This window comes from Meleagris gallopavo, chromosome 11, assembly GCF_905368555.1.
Source record: "Meleagris gallopavo chromosome 11, MGAL_WU_HG_1.1, whole genome shotgun sequence".
Classification (NCBI taxonomy): domain Eukaryota; kingdom Metazoa; phylum Chordata; class Aves; order Galliformes; family Phasianidae; genus Meleagris; species Meleagris gallopavo.
Window position 1 is genome coordinate 2064083 of NC_139414.1, and position 17946 is coordinate 2082028.

Here is a 17946-nt window from a genome sequence, read left to right on the forward strand (position 1 = left end):
TGCCTGCTTGCAAAGCACCACAAAATGCTGATGTGAACAACTACTTTCATACAAGTGATTAGGAGTATCTGCATGGCTCTAAAGTCTCTGGCTCCTAGGACTGTCCCTGAGGTGAGGGAGCAGGTTCATCAGCAAGGAACAAGATACCAGGACGTTGTCCTTGTCATCATGGTAGAGTAATGGATGCCGCAGTGGTTTCCGGATGTGTGTATGTGTAGATGACCCCTGGAAATAAGTAGCTGCAAACTTTGGGAAGGTGTAGTCTTCCAAGCCATCTGCTTCTTCTTCTAGCTCCACGCTCATAGGAATCATGTCCAGGTCCACTTCTTCCAGCTTGCTGGGCTTTGTTTCCAAATCCTGTACAGAACATGAGGAAGAAAAGGACTTGGGGGTTCTGGTGGACAAAAAGCTGTACATGAGCCAGCAGTGTGCACCTGCAGCCTGGATGGCCAACTGTACCCTGGGCTGCACCAACAGAAGGGTGGCAGCAGTGAGGGGGAGGGGATTGTCTCCTCTGCTCTGCCCTCATGAGGCCCCATCTGGAGTACTGTGATCAGGCCCCAGTGCAGGAGGGATGCAGAGTTGTTGGAGCAGGTCCAGAGGGGGGCCACAAAGATCATCAGATGGCTGAAGGACCTCTCCTATGAAGATAGGATGAGAGACTCAGCTTGTTCAGCCTGGAGAAGGCTCTGGGGAGACCCCATTGCAGCCTTACAGTACTTAAAGGGGAACTTATAAATGGGAAGAAGATTGACTTTTTACATGGACAGAAAGTGACAGGACAAGGGGAATGATTTTAAACTTAAAGAGATTTTGATGAGAAGTTAGAGGGAAATTTTTTACTTAGAAGATAGCGAGGCCCTAGCACAGGCTACCAGAGAAACTGTGGATGTCTCATTCCCTGAGGTGCTCAAGACCAGGCTGGATGGGGCTCTGGGGAGCCAGTTTGGATGGGGCCCTCACTACCATGGCAGGGGGGTTGGAACTAGATGATCTTTAAGGTCCCTTCCAACCTAAGCCATTCTGTCATTCTATGGTAAGAAGCATCTTTTTCTCTCTTATCTGATATTTTATGTACTTTCCACTAAAGCTATTTTTCAGCCACCACCAATAGACTACTGAGACTCAGAGTTTGTTCTCCTGCCTTGGTCTTCAGCTGACCAAGAACACTGCTGGTTGCAAAACGCAGGTTCTATCTTATTGCTCATATCCTGTACTAACCCAGACCATTCTATTCTATTCTACCTACTCTCCCTGCTCCATCTGTCCAAACAGACAATAGATAATAGATAGTAGATGTCCAGCCTATTCTATAGCTGTCAGTCAAATTTTGCTTTTCAGAACATGAGATAACTTAGGTCATGAACTTCCAGCTTGTGCCAGCTGGAAAATCAGTGAGAGCACTAGCAGCAGATCATATGGCTGGTGCCAAAATGGACAGAATGGCATTATTTGGTGGGGGGTCTACTGGGATAAAGAAATGTAAAGTGCTTTTTGATGACACACAGTCCCCCAATGGCAGGTGATCAAAAACTTTTGGCAACTGACCTCTGAAAGCAGGTTCCCCAAGAGACTGTCTGTACAGTTCAGTAAATAGAATTGACAACTGATGGAATTCTAACAGATTTGTTAGATTTACATGAACATGACCACTGTACCTCAAAGCCTAGAGGAGCCTGTCCTTCTTGACCTCCAATCATAGAAGGTAAAAACCCAAAAATTTTGTCCACCATCTCCTGGTCACTGATAACATCATAATTTGTATGTCTGTCGACAAAATCATTATTCATCCTTTGTCCTTCTTCCTCCTCCTTTTCTTCCAGAGTAGCTAGGTGTTCCTTTAAACACAGAAGTTCATTAAGCATGATTGGAACATCATTCTGCTAAAAGAAATGGGTGTGAGGATAAGACACAATTACAAAGTACTTTGCTCCTACAGCTGTCTTTGTAGACTGTTGGTCTATTAATAATAATGTTCTATATTCAAGAACTGCATCACTTAGTAATTATACAGGAAAAGCATATTATGTTCAGTATTCTTTAGCTGACATACCTACCTTTTCTAACTTCATAGCTTCTTCCCTTGCTTTCACTGGACCAAGGATGCTAATGAGACGTTCCTCTTCTTCCAGGCGGATATTCCTTGCTTCCAGCTTGACCTTGTTCTGTAGGCAACCGAACCATTCTGTTACTGTTTTCAAAACTGCTGAGCAAGTTACGCCATTAGCAAGCTGTCCACACCAGGGTTTTATCCCAACAGGGACTATTCCATTTAGGGAATGAGCCATGGGAGAGATCTGCTAACTGGCTTTGTCTTGTTTGTACAAGATATAATACAGAAAGAAAACCACAGCAAGAGTTCCCATGTCAATAGATAGCCAAGGTAGTAAGCACAGGACTTTATCTAGTAGTGCATACCAACATACACTACATCAGGATTCCCTCTTGAATGTATCTCTAAGTGACCTTGCTGTAGAAACTAATCTTCCTTTGCGGGAATGATGTTTATCCTTTTATCCTCCCTTCTGTCAAAAACATTTCTGCTCTATTACTGAGGTTCTGATCCATGGAAATGAACATAGAAAGAATGTGTAAACAAGATCATACCTGCTTTTGTACCTCAAAATAAAATGTTCCAAAATAAATATCCACATCTGGTGCTATGCTATGGCAACACTAACTGGTCATTATGCCTCAGAACCTCATAGAAACATCATGTTGACAAAATGTCTGGACAAATATGTACACCTCCCTCTTCATCCTTTGTGAAGTCTGGCAAGCAAACATGCCCCTTGTCTATGCCTATATGTAACAGAAACAGCTTTCATCTGTGCTGCTACCTTCTGACGTATGAGATAACCACGGCATGCAGCTTGAAACCTGATGATGTGTGCCCGGGCTGCTTCATACTGCTTAGCAAGCTGCCGGCTCCGGTAGAGGGCCTGCAGGCGCCCAAAGCCCAGCATAATCTGTAGGAGGTGGAGAAAAAAAAAGAAGTGATTATGATTCAATCAAGTGAATCTGGGGTTCAGTGGGATGAGTAGAAGACAACAAAATTCTGTAGCTGGATAAAGGCATTGGAAGAGGTTAACGGAATACTGCCATCCAAGGGAATACTTCGATTTCTGCCAGTTCAGCCTTTAAAATCATGTGAGAGTGTTCTTTTGAGAACCCATTGTAGGGATTAGCCTGAGCTGATGACAAGGGGAAAAAAAGAGCAGAAATTAAACCAAGTGAACGGGAAAAAAACAAACAAACAGGGCATAGCCTTGGGAGAAATGGAGTCAGAAATAGATGGGGCAATCTCTTATCTTCAGATAGGGACTGGATCACTGATGCAAAATAGAAAACGTTCCTGACTGAAACTGCCAATTTCTCCTCTTGCTCTTTATGAATGGGAGATTCTCATATATTAGTAATTTCTCCCACAGAAACACATAATATGTGAGCACCACCAATACGTTCCAGCTTTTTTCACCCACTAAAATGTCAATCTAGACAAGTTCAGCCATTATTAAAAGTAAAAGAAAATAAAAGAGAGAGATAGATACACTGTTATTTTCTGTTACAGACTCCCAGTTTTGCTCTAACAGTTGTGGAAAACCCTTTGATCACACTTTGTCAGTGATGCACAAATGCTAGCCTTAGAACAGAAGTGCGGCAGCACTGGGGTGCCAGGATGCTGGAGCCAGGCCTGCCAGAGGTTAGTTGGGTTACTGTTTCACCAGTAAGCAGAAACATCACAGGCTCAGCAAGCCATGAGATGCTCCAGAGTCCTCCTTAGACTCAACAAATCCCTTCCTTGTACCCTGTCATTTTGCTTCTCTCCTCTTAATTTGTGAATATGTTCTCTCTACTCCCCTCAGCCTGGGGAGGCATGGTATATAAATACACACACACTGTATCGTGATTGTTGAGTCCCAGCCTGACCCACTGATTGAACACCTGGGGAAAGGACCTGGTCAGCCCTGGGAGCACAGGTGAAGGCAACTCAGCTGTGTGAATGGAAGGGGTGGAGCCTGTCTGCACCTCCCTTAGACCTCATTTAAGGGCTGACTGCCCCTGGGGAAGGATCTCTGGTTGGAGATCTTTCCCTTTCTGGAGATTTTCCTGTGAGCCTTGATCTTCAGAGATGGGTGAGCACTTTTCTTTGTTTTGCAGAACACCTTTCCATTGTACTAGTCCCTTTGTCGTTATGTCTCCTGTATCACCATTCTACTGATCTTTCTGGTTGTTATACACACACATATACCTATACACATGCTTCTTACCATCCTGAAATCCTTCCGGCAGCAGTAGCCTCGCCAAGCTGCTTGGATAGATATGGCAGACTTCCTCTGCTTCAAAAACTGCTTCCTATGCAAACAGACAAGTGAGGTGAGAAGCAATAGGTTATCTCTGCTGCTTCATATGGTAAAAATAAAGAACAAGAGTGGGTTTTTTTTTCTGTTTATGGGATTTCTACACTCTGATCTCAGCTATTGCTGCTGAATAGGAATACTGGAGTCAGGAAAACTAAAGCAACGCTAACTAGCTCCATTCTTAGTAGGCATCTTGCTAGGACAAGTCTGAAGCTCAGCAAGGGCTGTTCCCCCTGCTTCTGAGTAACACAAGAAAGGTATTACACTGCAGCACAAAGTCTGTTCAGATACTTTATACTATATGCAATGAGGCTATCCTCACTGACAGCGTTTTGTCTTCTTATGCCTTCTCTTGGCTGATGGAGATATGAGAAGAGGCTGTTTTGCTGGACCTTTATATAACACAGCCCCTGGGGAATTTCTCATGAGCTCAGCTCATTCTGGAGGTGAAGCAGCACCACGAATCAGCTGAGCTCTTAAAGTGAGAGCTTTCATATTTGTTTTGTTATCCATTTGCAAGTAGAAAGGATAAGATAGAAGTATTAGTAATCTACCTTGATACATCTGACTTTGACCTTATAGGTATGAGAATACCCACAGCAACTGCTTCTCCACTGTTAAGAACATTTTTAAACCAAACCAGCAGTTAGTCTTATATTATGGCTCTGATTGGGTGACACAAAATTAATAAATACAGATCATGACAAAAAGCATTTATTGAGGACAACTATTTTTTTGGCAGTGACTAAATGTCCCTTTTCAAGATATTTCAAGCCAAACAAGAGTTGTGCATCTTTGTCAAGGTGGAGGACTAGGTAGTTTTCTATTACTTTAGTTTTCTATCTTTACTATTTTTTTCCTATGTCTTATATTAAAGAAGTATCCTAAAAAAGAAGGTCCTTCTAGCTCTGGAAAGAACAGACTGCATGCAAGCTTCTTGTTTTCCAGATACCTGGTAAGGTATCTGTGCTGTTTGCTATCAATATTAAGTGCAAATCTTCCTTCCAACCCTTCCTCTCAGCTGCATGTGCAGCAATCCTGCATTTTAAAAAGCACAATTATAATAAACTGGGACAGAATGAATCTTTGTGCAAAACTTGCAGAGATGCACTTAATGTTAAATGATGAGCATAGAATTTAGGGCCAGTGGAAGGCAGGACTGATACACTTCATAGTCAGAAATGTTTCATTGAGGATGTTAAAGAACAATACAAATGTTAGTGCTTCAAACCTAATCAAATTCCCTTCTGTAACATCACTGACCTGTCCTTGAAACCTCTCATCACTTTCTGGATAAGAAGAACCTTATCTGTAAGTATTTTCTGTCGTTCCAACTCCAATATTGTATCATGATAATCCTGTTAAAAGAAAATATTGATATACAGCTGAACAAACATCCCCACAACTTCTGAAAACTGGACACAAGTTCTGAAAGAGGTGCAGAATCAGTGTGGCGTAGTGCAAGCTGGGATTCAAATGTGCAATGTGCAGTAGAAAGAGTGTGCACCACCCAGTCATGCTGTGTCTGGCAGTAGCAATGAACAAGCACAAAATTTGCCTAAATAAGGGATGTTTTTTTACCTTGCTTAGGGCAAGGAAGTTCCCTGTGACAGCATGCTGGTATGCAGTTATTTTTTATGCTCTGGACTTGAGCAGAGTCCAATGCATCACACTCTACTGTTTCAGCTACACCACTGAAGAATGGAAAAGACCCTTCAGACACCAAGCTTGTGTCCATCAAATTACATTGTCTTCAAGAACACAGATCCAGTCTGAGTTTCAAGAGACACCTTTGAGAGAACTCAGTCCTTTTATGTCATCACTCTTGTGCTGACAGGTCAAGCTTTATGGTGAAGTGCCCAGTTCTTCCGAGAAGAGACAATAAACTGTTCTTTCTACTTACTTTAAGGAAAATCTTTGTCTTTCCAGCCTGCCAGCTTTCATCTTTGCCCAGCACTGCTTCAGAGATTCTGATACAGCATTGTCGAGCATCATTTTTCACCTGATGTGCCAAAGCATCATTATGTTAGGGCTTGTTTGGAAACAAAGTGGCTGTACTGTGTAAGAAACCTATGGCCCTGCATTTCAAAGAGCAAAGAATGCAAACAGATGAGGTCTGACAGACCTCTGGGCCAACAGGACAATGAATGAAAGCTCAAATAGTCAAGAAAAGGAGGAACATCAGTGCTTGGTGGAGCATTCCAGAATTAAAATGACAGGAAAATTGTCAATTCTGACTATGTCAGACATGTGTGATTGCAGAAAAATGAACAACTTGAGGGCAGTAGTAATGCCACCCTGCCCGGAGTGTCTATGTGGAGCAAGTCCAGGATAGCTGGACCTAACAGCACTTTACTTTTGGCTGAGGTCCATATGAGGTTCACAGTATTTAGCTACCATTCCAGTGATGACAGCTCTCTCTGTTGTGCCAGCAGTAATCTAAGAACTTTCTCCAGTGAGAAAGACCTAACACCTCATAAGGAAGAGTTAGATTTGCTTAAAGCAAGCACATGCAAACACACCGGTTCTAGAGCAGACCGCGGCAGGAGGACTCTGTATCTCTCGAAGAACTCCTCAAAGGTGTAACGAACTGGGTAGCCAGCTTTCCTGATCCTAATGGTCTCCATCATCCCTGAGTATCGCAGCTGTTTGATACACAGCTCCCGGTCAAACAGCTGCAAAAGAGAGCAGACAAGGAGTCAGCACAGAAAGAGGCTGCACATGCAATGTTCCTCAGGACACATCTATTAACCTGAGAACTCAGCCGCAGAACAGGCTACTATGTTTTTCTTAATTGTACTCTTATTTCAGTGTTCTAGATTAATTAATTATGGGCATAAACATGCCACTTTAAAGAGTCTTCACGTATGTTTGGCAGCAGAAACAGTCTATTATGTTCTGACTGGCTTTAGCAACCATCTTCAATTCTATAAATGTAATTTCAGGTGAATGATCATATTGTTTTGCAGGTGCAAGAAACTGCAACAGAAACTTAACTCCTTTGGGCTTAGCACAACATGACTGCTGCTAGTTTCTTGTAATGTAGATTAAAAATAGGCTCACTAATTCATGTGCACAATTTTAAAAACGATTAAGTCACTCAACCAACAACAAACAACGGTTTAGTTGTTAGACCTGGGTTTTGATCCCCCAAGATCCAGCTAAACATTTTAATGACAAACTTGAGCTGCTTCTGTGGTGTCAAATCTAGCTGTATCATCCTTCTCACCCGCAGCTTTCTTCATCTCTCTCAAGCTATTTCATGGTATAGTCATTGCTGGATCTCAGTTTTTATTTGTCCCCTTGCTGGGGGCTGGAAACTCTCTAGTTCTTTGGTTACAAGAATGGCTCCCAATGCTCTTTTGGCCACCCATCACTCTAGGATGGATTTACAGATGATTTTATAAATGAATCTTGCTATATCATACCGCCCTTTTCATTGCAGTAATACCTCGTCCTCCAGTTCTTGTCTGAAGTGCAGATAGAAAATCCTACACCGCAACTGACAGCTTTTTCTCATTAAAACGTTTAAGGAAAACAAGACCTCATGTTGTTAAATCATTACCAGTGGTTTCTTGTAGTCATTGGGTTTGATGCAGCGGATGAAATATGGCTGGCACTGACCAAGAATTTTCATTAGCTTTTCCAGGGACTGCTTGAACTGTCCCCCCAGAGTAGAGAGTCGTTTGGTGGTATCCAGGCCCTGGGAAGAGTAAGCACATGCAGTCTGCTACACTGTTCATTATCAGAGGGCCAGTTAATAAAGCTTTCTATTTCTGTACTAGGTAATGGTACCATACAACTGCCAGGAAATGTTATTTATCTACAAGGGAGCTAAATCTGCCATCTGCATCTTACTCCTCGCTGATACCCAGCACTACTTGGGCATAAGTTCTAGCAGTAGGGCTGGCTGTGGTGGAAAAAATTCAACCCATAGGAGCCCACATAGGCTTGTCTCTTCTAACCAACACTGTGCCTTGTGTAAGGCTTGGGTGCCAAGCTATTATTCACAGATGCATGCCTGAAAGTTTGGCAGGAAACAGCCACTCCCAAAAATAGCCTCTCGAGCAAGCAGGCAGTTTGCTGCCAGCTCATAGCTAGCTAGCGCTGCTAAGGATTCAGAACAGCTTTCTTTAACGTTTAGGGTAGTTTCCTGCTCATTAACACTACAGTAAGTAGTGAAAGGCAAACTTTTATTGGAGGATAATGTAAAAGCTGCTTTACTTTTGCCTGCAGATGCAGTGCTTTATGTCTCAGCTTCTGAGCTGAATTTTGCCCCAGCTGCACTAGCGTAAGCCCAGAAGGATTGCACTTGGCTGCAATTATCTCCTGACTTCCCCAGCTTCCCTGAAAGCACATTTCCACCTTTGTCCTCTTCCAAACATTATCACAACAGGCCTTAACTGCTCCTTCTGTGTTTTAAGGATGTTCTTAAATTACATCGAGAGCAGAGCAGATTCCAAATAACAAAAAGAATCCACTGGCTTTTTTCCGACAGCCTTCCTATGAGCTTGGAGTCATTACAGCACAATACAACTTTTTGTTTTGTTTTAGCTCAGGTTGTGGGTTTTTTTTTTCCCCACTTGTTTGTTTGCTTTTCCCACGCCAGATAAATTTAAATCCCAGTGGCTCTCGTTACTTTAATGATCTTTATAGTCCCTCCTTCTGCTGGCTCTCACATTTGAAGCGCCCTTTTCAACACCTGACTGCCACCTTCTGCTCTCAGCTGTGTGCCAATGCTGCCCTCCAGCGGCCACACGCTCATGCCTTGCAAAGTAGCTCCTGGGAATACTTCATAGCAGCTCTGGTGCTTTTTAGGCCTAGCAAACATCTATTTGAAGTAGATACGGTAACATCATATAGATGTTTAAACTGCATTAGTGCCAAAAGCAGTTTGCACTCCCAGACCCCAGGGGCTTTTCTGCTGTACCAGTAAATCAATGGGATGGTCTCAGAAGGCTGAAGCCAGGCCCTCCCAGGCTCACAGACTGCCTTTAGAAATGACACTGTTAGCTGGAACTTGTTGCTGGGGTGGTGGTGAGTGTTTGTGGATGGTAGTCCACGTTTAGTAGCTCTTTTCTTTTCATGCTGCTCTACTTTCTAAATGTTCTCCTAAGGAAACTTCTTTCCCCCAATAACACAACCTTATTTAAAGAGAAAAACCCATCAGACCAACATAGATAGGCCTGATGTTTAATCTTAAGTTACTCATAATGCTTAATAGATGCTAAGCCATCTCTGTGTATCTGGTATTGCTTCTTTTTTCTCCCACAGGTTGTTTACCTGTCCGTAGCCAGATGTTCTGGACAGCAAAAAGCCACATTGGGCTAGAGACTGAGGAAGAGAGAACAGGATCAGAAAAAAATGCCAGGAGAATAGGGAGATAACAGGTAAGTCAACAAGTTAACTGTTCACCCTGTACTCTGAGAAGGAAGCTGAGAGATATAAACACTAAAAGCAAAAGTACCTTCACCCAATACTGATGCTGCATGGTTAAAGGCTCAGAAATAAAGATATGTGAGAACTGCAGCAAGACAGGGAGCCTGAACTCTGGCCCACAGCGTTTCCAGACCACTGCACTTCACTGGGGCTCCTGACACCGCCAGGCACTGAAGTTTCTGTGATAATTAGCCACCAGCAACTTTGTCACAAAGGCTCTGAATGTGGAAGGAGAGCTAAAACTGCAGCAATGTGCAGGTTGGTGAGACTGTCTATGGGAGATGGAGTGGCCTTCTGTGACAGCACAGCTATTTGCTCTTTGTGCTAGCCAGCCACTCTGCAAGAAGGGAAAGGCCAGGACTCTCCTAACTTTTCCTCCAGAATCCTTTGAAGAAATGAAAGGGGAAGGCATGTACAGAAACAGTACAATAGAAAGTGAAGGTCAAGAACAGGCAGAGCATTATAGTAGGAAAATTAGCTGGTTCTGCATCACAGTGTCAGTAAGCCAACCTTGTAGGACTGGTCACTTCCAAGATGCCGGATAGTCCCACGTCCCAGACTAGTTGGGGTTGTTTCCACCTGGAAAATCTCCTTCAGGAATTTATTTTTGGAGGAATGAACCACTTGCATTACGTTAGCACTCAGTGTGTCCCTGTTTTTCTCTAAGAAATCTATAGGATGGAAAAAAAAAAGAAAGAACAGCTTGTCATCTCTGCAGCCTGCTGGCTCTAATGCAACTCTGCCAAGCTAAAATCCACTTCATCTACAGTAACTTGATGATTTTACAGTAACTTGATGGTGTACAGTAATCCTCTTGACCTCCTGACTTCAGCAAAATAAATCTGAATGTTTTGAACTCTTATCTTGAGAAATTACAGATCAACACTACTCTGGAGTGCCATAAAGCCATGGCAAATGATGCTCTTCTCTTCACCTTCTACATCCAGCCAAGAAAGGCTCACCTTTTGATTCATAAAAGACAGCCCCAGCAAAGTGGTTAATGCCAAACTTGGTGTCATGGTCACTCTTAGGTGGGATATAGACTCTACTTTTTCCATGGAGGGAATTGATTTTGATAAGCATGGTGGCATCTGTGCCCTAGAAACAAATACAGGTGGAAAAGGACAGTTAAGTAGATTCTCTGTTATAATATAAGACTATGCCCAGCAAACAAACACATAAGGTGATTCAAGATAACAAAGGCTTAAATTCTGCCCCTTGTTTGTGAAGTAACCAGGTAGGCACACAGGGTCTGCTTTCATTGCCCTACTGGTACAAGGCTCAGAGATCCCCAGAAGGCAGCCCAAAGTAGATACCCAGCGTGGACTGTGACTTCTACAGGCCAGCAGCCAGCTGGTGCCATCACATCCTCATCCCCTTGGGATGCATGTGAGGGTAGTTCTGCTCACTTGCCCATGGTAGGGTAGTGCTGTGCTATCTGAGAAACCATGTACCCTGGGAATCATAGAAGAGACTTTTCTCCTGATTACAGGACATACTGTTGAGACCACCTTCTTCTCAGGAAAGAAAGGGGAAAGCTCTCTTTTTGTACACAAGCCTCTTAAATTGCTGCCTGAGGACTACAGGTGAGCTGAGGCAGAAACTTGCTTTCCTGGATAAGCTGGTGCTGCCATCTGATTCCTGCACTGACAGTCCTGCTTACCCTTGTCATGGAAATGTGCAGACCATGGAAATGTACAGCAGCTATGTTTGAGATCAGATGCTACTTTAACTCTGTTCTTCTGTTGGAGATGCCTGCCCTTTGTAGAATGGCATTTTTTCACGATTACAGTGCTCAACTGTGACTCATCCAAGAGAAGAAAGAGGAAGGTGCAGCCCAGACCAACAGCAGAACAGTACCCAATATGCAAATCCATACATTTCCTAAAAAGCCACTTCAGTTATCGTGTCTCCTTCCTTCTCCATCTGGTACAACTGTAAGAGTTTCAAAGCAGCAAGGTAATAGGAACAGCACGCTCTGGCAGAGAAGTATTCACATAGCAAATTAAAAGGGGTATTGACTCTCACAATGTCTCTGAAAGCCTCCTCTGCACTTTTCTGTGTGTAAAACATCGTTATTGTGCTGTGTTCAAAGTCAAATATTACAGATAAAACCAGAAAGTTACCTTTGGGAACTTGCTCTCCTCATCAATGAGGGAGATGATATTCATGGGCTTGAGTGCAATGACTTCCAGAGCCTGGCGATTGTCAGTGAAGTCAATGTTATTCCAGGTAATGTGCTCTGCAAGGTATTCCTCTTGCTCCAGCTTGAAGACATGGTGCACAAAGAACTGCTGAAGGTGTTCATTTGCAATGTTAATGCAGAGCTGCTCAAAGCTGTAAGGGGACAAGATGGGAACCCATGGTCATTCCTGGACCTTGGCCAGCGCTGCACTGCTCTATGGCATTTGTTTATTGTCCATATTTAATACTTTTCCTGATAAACTACTGTTATACTCCATGTTGATGATAACCACCACTGCATGTTGTCTTAGGAACATGAGAGATGAATTTTCTGCTCTAATAAAGATGAGCAAAAAGAGCCAACTGTTGACTGAGTGTTGCTGGTTAAGCAAGGAATGAACTGTTTCAAGGAACTCTAGAGAGAAAGGGGAACACATAACTGTGAAAATAGCATGTCTGGGTGAGTGTATAATCTGTTTTTACTTGCAATGGCATTACCACTTCTTTTATCAGTTAGTCCTTAACACTGCATGTGAGTTTCATTACCTGGTAACTGCTGTGGCACAATGTGTGCCAGTGAGGCACATGTGGACTGCAGCCTTTGGGGATAGCATAAAGTAATAGGAAAGAACATTAAAAATGTAGGATGGGCTGAACAGATTATGTTCTAAAAGTCAGTGAGGAATTCAGTCTTGCTGAATGCAAGCAAGGTGCATCTGTTGCAATGGATTGGAAAAGGTTGCCGTGCGGAATTTAGAAAGAATGAAAAAAGTGGAACATTTTAATTGATTTATCAAGGAGGAGTTGACAAAGGTGGAGGGAAATGGAGTGACACAAATTACACTGTTTGTCACAGTCATTTACTACATACTTCACTGACTGTAGCATACCAGCCTCAACACTGCTCACATGTCGATAGTACCCCGTGATGGAGAAAGTTCCCCTACTCTGGTCCCAAAGATTTGTAGACTGCAAACTGTGTGTGATGGTTTGTGGAGAACTGATGATATGGTACCATAAAACAGGGAACTGCTGCCTCTGTAGAAAAGGGCAGATAGAAATGGTGCTCTGGGACTGAAAACACCAGTACAAGAGGTAACAGTGGGACAGTGGTACGCAGACCAGGTGTTTTGCTGACCTGTCCTTAAAAGCAGAGAAATTAAGTAGTCCCCAAAGAGTGATGGGAGAACACTGAGCAAAACAGAAGTATAGCTGAAATGAGAATCAAAACAGAGTCTCCTTTATGCTATGTACAGCAGCATCTCAAGAAGTCTTGTTAAAATGCTATGGAACAAGGGGAACATGTATCTGCTCTTCATGGCTGCCTGCTCATAGCAGCTTCATAGACTTCATCTTCCCTGAGCAAATTCTTGGGGTTCTGGAATAGACATGTGCAATGGCTGCACCACAGTGAAAGTTGAAGAAGAAAGCAGAAATGTGACCAAGACTAAAGAAAAATGGTATTTACGTTAGATTGTCAGTGGGGAAACTTAGTGATGGAAATTTCACTGCTTCTCTGGGCATGAAAATAATAATGAAAGGAAATTTGCTTGTTTTTTTTCTTCATTTTTTCCATTTACATCAACTGCTTTTCAGCACCCCAGTGCAAATGAATCCAGAGCCTCTTACCTGTTGTTGCTAAAGTTTTCAAACCCAAAAATATCCAACAACCCAATGGACTGACGTGTATTTTTAGGCTTCTGAGAAGTTGGGTTAAAAATGGCTGAGTTGATCTTGTTCACTATCCAGAGGAAAATCCGTCCATATATACCCTGGGGAGAAATTAAAGTGAGAGCTCATCATTACAGTCTTTGGACAAATCTCTCTGCTTCCTGTTGTGTTGAAACAATGATGTCAAATTATGCCTGAAGACCAAGAGGGAACCAGGCCCTCTGGGTGCACATTTATCACAAAAGGCCCTTTAACTGGTAAGACAGACAGCTCTGAAAGCATCCCAGTCTTTAAACAAAGCAGATGTAAGAACCACTACCTTCACAAAGGCATCCCTCCCATCTGCAGCTTGGGCCACATTCAGGGGCCTGGACACACTTTCTCCTCGGACAATGATGGAGAGGTTTGTGAGGCTGTTCTGAAGTTCACTGTAGTCCACCTGGAAGAACAGTCATGGCAACTTGGTCATCCCAGGTAGAGAAAAAAGATCCAGCAAAGAAAGTCTGTCTCAGGAAGGAGGGCTGTGACAAACTGCTTAACCAGCAGTGCTCATGACAGCATTCTGCTACCCAAGACTGAAGGATCTGCTGGCTCAGAAAGATATCTGCAATAGCAGCACTTGAGTATCAGCAGAAAGAACAGGAAATGCCCCTTCTATGTGCTTCACTACATAAATGCTCCACAGAGACGTGCTTTGTCAGTGTGCTCAGGGAGCATGGATGAAGAAAGGAACGAGTAGGAAAAGATGAGAGTTTATTACCTCAAGCAGTTTGGTTGCAATTGAAAAGTGTGGTGAATCCATCACATCAGAGCAGTCCAAGTTGTCGTAGACAGCAGCTGGAATGAGAAAACAGTCATTTTCATGGTGAATCATTTCTGTTGTAGTTGGGAGCTGTGCAGCCATATTTCTGTAAGCTTGTATCTCCAGGAATGTGGCAAAGCAGTAATTTGCCTGATGAAGCTCCTGAGTTTGGAGATTTTACTAAGGAAGGTTCTAATTTTACATCGGGATCCTGGTACATATAGGGTCCTCACAACTCCAGAAGATCACAGTACAAATACCAGCAAAACTGACAGGATTATTAGTTTTAAACTGTAGCTACTGAGGATCTGGAGAAGTTTTATCTGACTTCAGATTTTTTTCTGAAAACATTTCTTGCCTTGTATCTAGCTGGTAGGAAATGTAGACAAAAAAGGTTGCCTAGATAACAACCTTCCTTCCTATAGGAGGTGCCTCATTTTAGCAGCCAGCATTACCCCAAAAAACCTACCTGGCACCACTGCATCACACAGAGAAGAGTCTTCTAAAATATGAGAGCTCCTGCTGTCCTACTGATGGGTATTATCAGACTGTCTGCCTTATCAGAGCTGCATTTATGCAGCTGGAGTGTTCACAGTACCCAGCAGGACAGTGCCAGCTATCATCTCCACAGAAAGCATGACTCAGTTGCTCCTCTGTCCTCTGACTTACATAGCACTATAGTCAGCAAATGCAGCATGGCATTATATTATCTGGTGATTCAGGTTGTGTGATAAGGGTCTATTCATAACCAAGGAAATCCCAGTGTGACAAAATAATAAGATGGGTGTATTTCAAAACATTATCCAGTGTGGAATGGTGCTTATCTGCCTGCCCCACCAACCCTGTCCACCTAACCATTTATACTGGGCAGAGAAGCACAATCTAATCTTTACAACTGGAAGCAGAAGCACCTCTAGGCCTTTAACATCAATTCTGAGAAGAGACCAAGCTGAGTTTACCTTCAAACTCCACATTCCCCAGATGCAGGATAGTAGCCAGCAGTTTGCTGATGTCCCAGTGCTCAGAATCTGAAAACATGAGGATCTTCATCGCCGAGCGGATGTGGGCATACTCCTTGGCGTCATTCCGGCTGTCACAGGATGTGCAGTTGCCCTGCAAGAAACCACATTCACAGGTAAAGAGAATCTTTTCTGCTTTCTCTTCAGATCACATAAACTCAGACATAAGGACAAGGATTCTTGGAACTGTTTCTGCTTACCCATTATCACCTAAGGTATACATAACTAATTCGCTTTCTCCCTGGCATGAGATCCCTTGCATTCACCTAAAATCTGAGCACCTGTGAAAGTGGAGAATATTTCCAATGTGCTTTACGATGCCCTATCTTAAGGCTGAGCTGGACAGAAAGCTTTGAATTGCCACATGCTGCCCCTGCAGTGGACAGATGGACGTTACAGTAAGCCTCTGAAACTGGGACTCACAGCACCTGTGTTACTGCTTCTGGTACTCTAAGGAAAGGACTGTTGGTACTTGTACTTGGTACCACCTATCTGCAGTTCCTAGTGATGGTACTGGTTGCTGGAGGAAACAAATGACAGATAATGGAGATAGTTACCATAGTGAGATAAGTGTACTCTGAGGCAGTGCCCAGATTCAGCATCTTTTTCTGCTCCGCATTCATCCCCATCAGCATGCAATAGAAGATATGATAGTTCCTCTCCTCTGGAGCCTAGAAAGAAAGAAAGAGACCAATATAGCCTTGCTGGTACAGGTTTCTAGCACAGGAGCAGGCAGAATGGATGTCTGCAAGTACCCTCACCTGCCGGCAAACTCGGGACTTTTCCAGAAGAAACTGTTCTATCCGGGCTCCTTCTATCACACCGCTGTGGTTGAAGTAGATATCAATGTATTTACCAAAGCGGCTTGAATTGTCATTTCGAATTGTCTTGGCATTTCCAAAAGCTGATGGGAAAAGGACAGACAGGACCTTGATTACTGTAGTTAATGAATATCAAGTCTATTTTTGATGTGCTTCCATTTTTCTCTTGGCATTTTGCATGTTGTCTACCAAATGCTGAGATGCACTAAAGAATATCTGAACTGACTTCCTTCTGAAGTGACAGACAGGCATATTGTGCATCAGATAGCTGGGCCCTAAAAGACATACTCAGGTGATCCAAATATGCTCTATGTCTCTTATGAGTCTTGTACTCCCTGCAGTTCTGAGATACTGCTACAATGACATCTTCTCCTGCATCATAAGAACTGCTCTGGACCTCCTGAAGACCCAGCAAAAAAAACTAGAGAACTTCTACCCTGCATCACCAATGCTTGAATGTTTTTAGCTATGTTATGCAAATACAGTTGTTTGAGGGTCTGTTCCTGAATTTTTACCCTGAGACAAGAATCCTGTGGTAAGTGTGGTAAATGGTTTTTTTTTGCTAAATAACCCACCTTCCAGAATGGGGTTGGCCTCTAGGATTTGCTGCTCTATCCAGGAATGCTGGCCACTGACAGCTGCCAAAAATTGTAGTATTAGCTTAGTGCTTTCAGTTTTCCCAGCTCCAGATTCTCCACTGCAATAAGAAATTAGATCATTAAGGTTTGCTTTCTTCTTTTTTTTGGCTAGGGAGGCAAATGGTAGACCAAGGTGAAATCCTACTTTATGCTGTGAAGATCAGTTTGTCTTTCATTGATGGCTATACAATTCTAGCTTTTCAACGTCTTATCTGCTAAAATGTAAAGTGTTTTTTAGCCTAAGGTTGAGGACTAAATTCTCCCTTTGATTAAAAATGAGCAAATCCGTGGAACACATTCTGTACCACTAAAAAATTAAATCGCCACTTGCTTTTCTTTAAAGCATTATCAGATTTTCAGTGTTAGTCTTAGCTGAGGCAACTTGGTGGATGTACCATAATCACACTGCAGTGAGACTCTCTGTTCTCTCTACTGATGACTGGCATAATATGGATTAGCAGAGACAGCGTCTCTTCAGGAAATCTCAGTTTTCAGAAAATACAAGTAGCACAAGTATCCTGTCCCCAAGGTAAAAGGCTAACATCACAGAGGCATATACGTGTAGAATATGTCATCACATTCAGAGTCTAGGAGAAAACAACAGACTTCAGAAATCTCTTTTTATGTTCCAGCTTTTGTAGCCCTGATAAAAAAAAAAAAAAAGTAGCAGGGAAGAGAACGTTTCCTTGCTGTTACCTCTAGTCTTAATCTGTGCCTTTCCATTTGAAAGGTCTCCTGTGTCTGCAAAAGTCCCCCAGAAACATGCCAGATTTGGTGTCTGCCACACATCATGAGTACAATCACCTGATCACACAGCACTGATCTCTCTTATTCCTCTTCATATTGAAGTAACAGTTGTCTGCAATGGCAAAGACATGTGGTGGCAGCTCTCCAATCCTCTTGTTGCAGTATAGCCTGATGAGATCGACTGTGTAGAGAGGCAGCAGCTGGTATGGATTCACTGCTACCAAGATAGATCCCGTGTAAGTCTGAAAAACAGTTATGAGCATT

At 42.9% G+C, this 17946-nt stretch overlaps 1 protein-coding gene across 1 annotated transcript in view; it reads right to left on the reverse strand.

Moving 5' to 3' along the window:
• The window catches only part of MYO7B (myosin VIIB), a 49435-nt gene that overhangs the window by 23562 nt on the left and 7927 nt on the right, over positions 1-17946 (reverse strand). The window contains exons 5-24 of the mRNA XM_010716615.4: positions 17740-17924; positions 16873-16994; positions 16238-16380; positions 16034-16147; positions 15417-15570; positions 14416-14492; positions 13975-14094; positions 13614-13756; positions 11927-12137; positions 10763-10898; positions 10311-10471; positions 7927-8064; positions 6884-7036; positions 6265-6363; positions 5625-5719; positions 4272-4356; positions 2841-2969; positions 2058-2165; positions 1659-1838; positions 148-357 (exon numbers count right to left, since the gene is read on the reverse strand). Of these exons, the coding sequence (XP_010714917.2) occupies positions 148-357; positions 1659-1838; positions 2058-2165; positions 2841-2969; positions 4272-4356; positions 5625-5719; positions 6265-6363; positions 6884-7036; positions 7927-8064; positions 10311-10471; positions 10763-10898; positions 11927-12137; positions 13614-13756; positions 13975-14094; positions 14416-14492; positions 15417-15570; positions 16034-16147; positions 16238-16380; positions 16873-16994; positions 17740-17924 (2763 nt within the window). The remainder of the gene's footprint in view (positions 1-147; positions 358-1658; positions 1839-2057; positions 2166-2840; positions 2970-4271; positions 4357-5624; positions 5720-6264; positions 6364-6883; positions 7037-7926; positions 8065-10310; positions 10472-10762; positions 10899-11926; positions 12138-13613; positions 13757-13974; positions 14095-14415; positions 14493-15416; positions 15571-16033; positions 16148-16237; positions 16381-16872; positions 16995-17739; positions 17925-17946) is intronic.